This window comes from Polyodon spathula, chromosome 1 (assembly GCF_017654505.1).
Source record: "Polyodon spathula isolate WHYD16114869_AA chromosome 1, ASM1765450v1, whole genome shotgun sequence".
Taxonomy (NCBI): Eukaryota; Metazoa; Chordata; class Actinopteri; order Acipenseriformes; family Polyodontidae; genus Polyodon; species Polyodon spathula.
This window is the reverse complement of record NC_054534.1, coordinates 12224548-12233875: the sequence shown is the minus strand read 5'-3', so window position 1 is coordinate 12233875 and position 9328 is coordinate 12224548. Positions and strand designations below refer to the sequence as shown.

Genomic DNA, 9328 nt, shown 5'->3' with positions numbered 1-9328 from the left:
CAGACAAAGCACCGTATACATTTAGCACAACTCAAAAACTAAAAAAAAGTTAAATCATAATTTGATGATATGGTAAAAGGATTAATGTACCTTAGCTACATCTAGGCTACGTGCATACAAAATATATTTCTTAGTGTGCAGGTTTGATCTACAAGTGTAACATTTTAATATCCCAGTCACAATTTATACATTAACAAAAACCTTATACTTCTTACACTGAATATAACACTTACATCGAGCACTGAAGCCAAATGCTTGGCTTGGTTCGCAAGCTTCTTCAGCTTGACATTTCTTTCCTGCAATGAAGCAATCTCATCTTGTTTTCTGTTTAATGTGACGTGCAGCTGTGATAAAGAAAAAAAAAAGTGTCAGTACAAATAAGACTGCATGCTTAATCGTTAAACGACCCAACGCCACAAAGTGACTATGGTTATCAAAGCTAGCCAGTCATGCCAAATACTTCAAGTGACCGAGCTATTACTTTAAGACTAAGCTTACAGTTTCTGTTGATTTTAAACATTATAATTGCACATTGCTTGATACACCAGTAAACTTGGTCTTCCTGTTGTCATTCAGATGCTACGCACATACCGGTACATTGAAAATGAATGGTTAAAAATTGCTGCCTACCTGATTGTTGACCACTAAAGCATCCCCCAGCGCTTTCTGGTTGTGGTCTGCCATGTCCATCCAGTACTGTTCAGCCAGTGGTTGCATATTGTCATGGTGAACATGTGTAGGGCACGTGTATGACATGTTCCTGTGGAGGAGATGGTCCTGTGGAGCGGGGATAGGGGAAATGATACAGGCTTCAAAGTCGGACACATCGCAGCTGGACGTCTGCATGTTAATACCTCCAAGGCAGGGCTGCATTAACGCAGGATGATCTGTGGATATATATCGAGACATATGAAGCATTGGTTACAGTTGTTATATTTATATGAGTTGGTTATAAGTCAGTAACCTCACGTGTATTTAAAAAGACGTAATTGATGTATTTGAGCAATTTATTACAAAGACTGTCAGTATTTAAATATAGCCGAGTAGTATATATTTAAATTTAAATGCTCAATGAAAACGTACTTACCGGGAATGAAATTATCAACCGCATCCCTGAAGTCTTGAAGATCAAAATCCGAAGTGTCTGGCAGGCGAGCATTCTTTAAAATAAGATAAATGTCAATATCATAATAAGCTGTAAACCAAAAGCGCAATTTTCTGTTTATTTCGGTTTTAACTCAACAACAACAACAAAAACGACAACGTGCAGTGCATCCAGTGGATCATACCTGGAATTCGAATCCCCATGATGGAAATTGCATGTAACACGTCTGGACTGCCATGTCTTAAAGTTCTCAAATGCTTTATTTATTTATTTGTTTATTTGTTTATTTATTTATTTTCGGCTGTGTAACAAAAGTCATTTGACAGGTCCTGCAGAGCTGCCCTATCCTTTTTGGACGTGAACAAAGTTTTAGTCTGCAGCACTAGTTCTAGCTCTATGCCACTCGTGCAAGCAGATATCTGTCTCCAGTTGTCAAAGGGTTATATATTTGAGGATGAAGCGTGTTCAGAGGTGGCACGCCCTGCACAAACTGACACTCGTCTGTCTTTGCAGATTATACATCGGACCTACTGCGTTCCTATAGGCTCGACACGCGAGCCAACCACAGCGCCCGACCGGCACATTCCTTCACTCTACAAACAGATCAACCCTAACACCTCCTTCACACAAAAGAGGCAGTCGTATTGCCACATACTTCTCCCTGCGGTGTTTTAACTGCACTAAACGAATTGGAGTAACCCGGGAAATGACGTTATACTAATGTTATACTTACACTTTAAGAAAAGTATGCAGACCTTGTATTAAAAAAAAAAAAAAAAGAATGAAAAATACCGAACGAGTTGCTTGGCTGTTAACCTTACCCTATATATACATGTGTTACTGTTTCTTCAGATGTCTATTGTTTATGTTATCATTGTATTTTTAACTTGCCTCATTAAAACCTGTAATTTGGATGAGGTTCGTCAAAATGGGCGTACGCAAACTGAAGTGAAAGCAGTTACTCGCCACGCCTTTTAGATAGAAACAGGTGCCAAAACTGCAACATTTACACAAAGCTGGTAATCTCAGATAGCCTTTGCAAAACTGATTTATGGCCAAATATTCACTGCGTTTCCTGGTAAAAGTGACAAATGCTGCTGCTTGGATTCCAGCAATCTTAAACATAAACCCCCACTTAACGCCAAAGGGGATTAACAGTCATTTTTAACAAGATACTGTGCTTATGAAAGTATCACGTATACACATGTTTCATGACCTGACAAAAAGGTAATGTCATGAACTTAGAACAGTTCATCGTTTTACTCACTGGATTTCAAAGTAAGACTGTTTTTCAGTAGCCTGCATTAATTTTATTAGCAGCTATGACACCGAGTCAACTGCTGTAAAATATTATCCAGCGTTTCCATCCGCAAGTTCCTATAGTAACGCCACGGCTGTTGACAAAACATTTTCAGAACGCACGTGGAGCTATAGGGATTTAAATAACCTTGTTTACAACTGAAATATTTTCTTGTTTATATCAAGTACTTTTGCATGTTTCTGTTTTTACCTGCTGCAGTTTTTATAATTATACATAATTTGCAAAACAAAGACAACATAAAGGATCCTATTAGAAACAAGAATGTCTGTATTTGCAACAGAATATATGCTTTCGACCACTATATTTAAGCTATACGGTAAGGTTTAATGTCAAAAGTCCAAAACATCAGTGATCTATAGTTAAGAAACAGACCATTGTATTGTATTACGTATTTTACATGTAGTACAACAGTTTCAGGCTTCGTATAGTTGAATACTATAATAGATAAACATTACCGATTCTGAACCATATAATTAAGATTGTGATGTTGTGGTTTTAAGTATTGCCCAGTAGTCTTTAATTTAACAGTATACTGCAATATGTTGTCTGTCAGTTAACTGTTAGATACCTCTTACCTGCTGAATAGAGTTACTTTCTCTTTGAAGAACTGAAGTACAATCTTCTAAATCTTGCCAGGCGATCGTTGCAAAGGCTGGGAAGGAGCAATCAGAAGTTATACAATCGTCAAACCGAGACTTTTAGGTCAATACTTGTGCGGGTAACAAAAATGTACCTTCATGTGAGAGACGCGATGTCTCTTCGATGTATATTGGTATTGGAGCATTGTTTGTGCCAGTTTTTGGAACTTCCTATAAAGACACAAATGTACACATGGGTGTTTAGTAAAACCACAATGTGAATTGGCAATCCATCATAAAGTTTTAGAAAGTATATTATTATTATTATTATTATTATTATTAATTATTATTATTTTTTATTATTATTAAAAAAAAAAAAAAAAAAAAAAAGTCCCCGTCATTATTAAAAAAATATCCTATTGAGGCGTTAGCCCCCAATTTTTGGTACAGATTTTTCTGATCTTTTGAATGTTTTCTGTCTTGACTTCGAGAGAAATCCGCAATCCTATTGGGGCAAATTCTCCCAAACGCTTTTCTTTCATTTTGCATTTTACTGCAAATGAAAAGTATTATTATTATTATTTCCCAGTGGTTAGTCGTGCACCATTTACCACGAGTTTCTGTCTATCTATTGCTCTTATACTTGAACAATTGTCGTTATTTTTTGCCTTAACCCAATCAACGTACTTTATCAAGTCTCCAAGGTAAAAGCGTCCCTGGAGATGCTTCAGCTTGTGGCAAGCAAAGGCTAATCATTTTCACAACTATAGAAGCTGAGTGAGCGCCAGAGGTGGCGCCTCTTGGATGGTACAATCTGTGCAGAGGAGAGGCGCTAAAATTTAAACAGCCGCATTGTACACTGGGGATCACAAGAGACTACGGCAGTTTATTAATGCAAGCTGAAGATTAGAGAGCGCCCTTTTGTCGTTTTGTGGCTCGTGGTCAACTGATTTCATACTTATAATATTAAATGTTTCCGTTAATTTAATTATTATATAATATATAAATATTAAGTCTAACTATTAATTAGTTATCAGTCAAGTATTTCATTGGTTTTATAGGTAGTCAATTGTCATATTATGCTAATTTCTTAATACAAAAAGGAACTGGAAACTGATACAGTGACATATCGAAACTGTTATGTTAAATTGCATCATTCAGATTGGTGTAAACTTCAGTTAATGCACTCGTCCTTTTGTACAGATATTTAATTTAGGAGAAATGTGTGTGGTGCTTAGATATAATTTACAGTGCTTTTTTTTTTTTTTACATGAGAGACTTACGTGTTTGAAAAACATATATAACCGTTTTATTAATGTAGGAAAATGTGAAGAGGTTCAAATCGAAAAGTAGACTACAAACAGAAGTTGGTGTAACCTGCTCTATAAATCTCGAGTAAGGGTAATGGCATTGCCAGGTTGCCCATCCATGCAAGAAACTGCATTTATAGGAGAGTGTTATGGAGACACAATATAGTCGTTAATTGTGATGGTCGTTGTGTGTTGTGGAAACTTACAAATTAATTACAAATTCTGACCTAGTCTAAAACAATCGTAAAACACTCGATGACACTAAAAAAAAAGAAAAAAAGAAACAAGCCGTTACCATCCAGACAAAAAAATATTTGTGCCATAAATAGCTAATGTATAGCCCTTTAAATCCCGAAGTCATAAACGTACACTGGCGTACCTTTTATTATTAAACCACAGGGTCCAGCCAGCAGCTCGTTTTCTTACAGGCAGTTTCGCCGCCAGTATCATACATGAAGTGACCGAAGGGGTTAAATCCGTTGCATATAACATATTTTTTTACACGTAGCCTATAGTAATTGATGTATTCATTTAATTATAGATGTTGTTTATATTAGAGAAGTATACAGATTTAAACTGTTATTCTTGTGTTTATTGTTTTGAATTAATGTTTCAACGATGAATTTTTATTTGACAAAACACACTCAAATACTTTCCTTCACCCATCTCATTCTCTTCCAGTGAAGTATTTTGCTTGATTTTGTTGAGAAAATCCCAGTAGGGAATAATACCAATAAGTAGATAAGCGATGGGTTCGACTGTTGTCTATAACTGATAAATTAATTATTTAGAGTATTGGTCACAGAGGAACTGCTATTCAGAGACTGCATGTGGAACAGTTATGGGGAAAGCTTAAAGGAAGACTTAATACCCTCTGAATATGCATTTGATTCTGTTTAGTGCCTCATTAATGTTCTTTGTCATAATTTATTACTGCAGCACACTTTAGAGTTTACCTTGTTTAACAAACTCACCAACATATTTTAATCTCTGGGGCTGACTCAGCAAGCCTGAGCATGATGGAATGTCACTAATGAAGCCAGTATAAAATCACCACTAGATGAACACAAGGGGTGTGCTCCCCCCATACTGTGAGTCTGGTAAAGTTTTAAATTCACACACTGCATAATACAGTTGAAAAGTTACCAGGGAGTGCATGGCATAGGTCTTCAAGGGTATGAAGTAATACAGCCATATATACTGGTAGAGAATGGACAGCGATTGGATACAAGAAAGTATCTGTTTTGTTGGGTCTATTTCATTCCATGTCCGGTTGAAGAATAATAATTTAATATAATAATAATAATATAATAATAATAATAATAATACTTTTTTTCACATTGTAAATAACTATTTATTAGAGTGCACTTCAAAATTAGTGGTCAAATGTGCAAAAGTTTATTACAGTACATCATTACAAATTCAACATTTTCAATAGCCTATAAATAAACATAAATATTACTATTTACAATGTGTACATAGCCGAAAGTGTTATACAAGTGACAATATTCATTTCAGTGCTCCTCATTTAGGAGGTCTCTGTTTTCCTTTCCAGTAACAGAAAATAAATTAGCTATAACTATAGCAATACTTTAGGAATTCTGTACAAGACATTACAACATTGCATTCCTGTATAGGGATTGCATAATATACATTGATTTGAAATTAAACAACCAAATAAAACTTAAAATGGAGTCTATACAGAGTGTCTTAGAAAGAGAATATTTTAGTAACACATCATTTACAACAGAATTCTGTTATATATCTCTATTTAGTAAATATATATACATATTATATATATATACTATATTATATATTAATCTTTGTTCATATACTTCTAACGTATATGTTATAAGTCCTCATCGAATAATTATGAGATCTTATATAATATCGATTATGTTCGTTTTTAGTAGCGCATGTCATTATAGGTAACCGAGTGCTATAGTGAGATTGTTAGCTATTGTGATTAGAGTACACTATCCCACGTCCTAGTAGTCATGTGATTAATCTATACTATATATATATATAAATTAGAACAAGTCCATGGAAGATTGCATAAACAATATTCAGAGGTGCATTATAAATTATAATTCTGCCAAGGAATGTAATACTTCTCTGTTGAGTGACACTAGCAACCTCAGATTTTCTGTACAGTCATCCACCACACTCTGTGGATATCCACTGAGATCCTGACTGATCGTGTAATGAAGATCCATAATTTGGTCTGCCAGCCCTATTGAACAAATGGCCAGAAGGGAAGCAGGGTACCTATTAAATGCATAATCTGCCAGACTGAGCTCAGCGATCTTCCTGGCAAGGTTTTCTGTTTGTCCTGATTCTGAGAGTCTTTGTTTGCATAGCTCATCGTCACCCTCTAGTCTCTGTTTTGTGAAATGCTCGAGGAAGAAAGCGAGTGTTGGAGCCCTCAGACTGAAGTTCAACTTGATCAGGATAATGCACTCTAGGTTGCAAAGCTGATCCTTTGTAAAAGCATCACAGCACAGGACAAGCAACTGCTTTATCCGTGGTGGACTAAAGTGGAGGTGGCATTCTGATTTTGTGTGTTGTGTCGAACACACACACACACACACACACACACACACACACACACACACACCACACACACACACACACACAAAAAAAAAAAAAAAACATTAGTCAGTTCCACAATAATAAAAGTGCAGCTAATTAAAAAAAAAAAAAAGAAAAGAAAAAATGCTTATTGCATGCAAAATACATGGGATATGAAATTAAGTTTAGTACTTGTATCCAATTTCACCATGCCATGAAATTGAGTTGTATAGAAAGTTAGGTTGATTCGTTAGGCAATACGTGTGTTTACAACTTTTAAACAATTGTGGTATAACTAAAACACTATATGTGTTTTGAACAGCATGTTGCTCCTATAAGCTTGCATTGGGGGGGGGGGGGGGGGGGGGGGGGGTGATAATACAAATGATATTGACTTACAATAAAATGGATATGTTAGTTTTAACGCAGTTTTTTTGCATCATGTTTTCAGAAAGCTGCACCTGAATGCATACTTACTTGTTTGCACGCGATGAGCAGTGACGTGACGCCTAACAACTGGAAACAATCGGAGGCAACTGGCGTTGTCATGAGAAAACGGTCCATGATGTTGACTGCAAGGCAGAAAGACTCAAAGCACAGGTTGAAATGTCTATGGACGGCGATCAACCAGCTGATTAGCTTGCATCTAGCTTCTGCTGTAACCTAGAAAAAAATGTACCAGGTTAAAAAATAAAACAAATACAAGTTCATTTTGGAGAATCCAGTATTGGATAGATCAAATTAACTCGCACTGTTACTGCTGTTAGACATGTTCTATTTTTCAGTATGTACTTTGTAGCAAACACTATTACAACATTTTAAAGTTACATTAAATTACTCTTAAATAATCATAAAAAATTAATGGTAACTGAAATAAATGTACAGTTATAACAAAGGTATAGAGACCCGGCGTAACTTTCATTAAAAATTATACGATATATATATATATATATATATATATATATATATATATATATATATATATATATGAAACATTTGGTATTTACCTGCGGCTGAATAGATAGACAATTGACTGGATGATACCGCTCTTCGTTGTTCCTTTGGTATAAGTAACAAGTATCTCCATATTCTCTGAAATTCTGCCAGTCTATTAGCGGTGTGGACCACTGGGATTGCCCCAGCATCGGGCTATCACACCCTGCATCTGACGAAGGACTGGGACTAGGAGACTCAAAATCTTCTCCAATGCCGGAGTCGCTAAGCATAGACTCTATTTTCTGCTTTCTGTGTCTTAGGTACCTGGCTTTTTTCACAGGAGCCCTCATATTTGCCCTGCTGATGAGTGCTTCGACTCTGTCTTCTGGGGTCACATCTTCATTTCCCTGCCTTTTCCTTTTACTCGGACTGGCCTGCTTGGTTGTGCACTGATATAAAGTAAAAGCGACCATTGTGCTGTCTTTGAGGTGAGGACCGGTACTCGATTGTGCACACTGAACAATTGCACTCGCAGAACCTCCTCCGTCCATATGATTTTATTTACATTTGAAGGCACGGTTTATTGGTTGCTTATGGGTGTTTTCTCCTGTGACGTCAGATCAGTGGGTTTCCCGGTTAAGTCAGCGCGCATTGCCAGTCGTTTAGATATCTGATTACAGGAGTCACGGCAGCACTTGCCCCTGCCACGCTCCCTGCAGTTACCAGAGTTACATGCAGGTTTTTTTCATAGTTTTGCATTATTTCTGTCATTTTTTGCATGGCAACATTATCTATCCAGTATGAAAGTTATTATTGGCTAGCCTGCATCAGTGAACTTTGTGTTGTTACAGCTGAAAGGATATCCTACCTCCCGAAAACAAGATTATTGAAACCATGAAATATGCCAGTCAGACAATGTGACTGTATTGGGAATTCAGTTCTGAGAAATACATAAATAAATAAATTCTATGAAAGTAAAATTTGCATAATTTAATGTAACAGATTAAGGACAAGCACAGTAAAGGTTAACCGATTTTTTAATAAAACAGAACACATAATTTATAGTAATTTAACAACTAATGTTTATTTAAAAAAAAAAAAAAAAAAGTTTAAGTTTCTAGTATTTCTTGAAGTTTAGTATTTCTTGTGTCCTCCTTTTGCTTTTATTTCCGCTTTCAGAAGTTTACGATCATTCTTAACTAGTATGTTAAATCTTGTTGTGAAGTCTGGGCTTGCATGTTTCCTTCAGCTCAGACACACTTCTTTCAAGCATTTCAGTTGAATTTATTCTGTGGTACTTCTTGAGTATTACGCTGTGGATTTTGGTATTCCATATTTTTTTGATAGTCTTCCGTAACCATTTCCTTTGTTGTAGTTTGCTATGAGTGTTTTTCTCAAACGCAAATAAAACTCCTGTCTTGACCATCATCTGCTGTGCTGTCAAAATGTTCTTCTCAACAGATGTCGGAAATAATTACCTCTTTTTCTGGTTATTGATTTAATAATG

The 9328-nt window shown here is 35.9% G+C and overlaps 2 protein-coding genes across 2 annotated transcripts; both read right to left on the bottom strand.

Annotated features, from left to right (window-relative positions):
- Positions 1 to 612: 612 nt before the first annotated feature.
- Positions 613 to 1570, bottom strand: LOC121315155 (multicilin-like). The gene is made up of 3 exons (XM_041249192.1): positions 1290 to 1570; positions 1088 to 1160; positions 613 to 887 (listed from the first exon to the last, which is right to left on the bottom strand). The coding sequence occupies exons 1-3, from the start codon at positions 1341 to 1343 to the stop codon at positions 613 to 615; spliced, it is 402 nt and encodes a 133-aa protein (XP_041105126.1). The 5' UTR covers positions 1344 to 1570.
- A 4828-nt stretch (positions 1571 to 6398) lies between these two features.
- On the bottom strand, positions 6399 to 8663 carry LOC121315098 (cyclin-O-like). The gene is made up of 3 exons (XM_041249053.1): positions 7893 to 8663; positions 7357 to 7548; positions 6399 to 6851 (listed from the first exon to the last, which is right to left on the bottom strand). The coding sequence occupies exons 1-3, from the start codon at positions 8370 to 8372 to the stop codon at positions 6399 to 6401; spliced, it is 1125 nt and encodes a 374-aa protein (XP_041104987.1). The 5' UTR covers positions 8373 to 8663.
- Between the last annotated feature and the right edge of the window lie 665 nt (positions 8664 to 9328).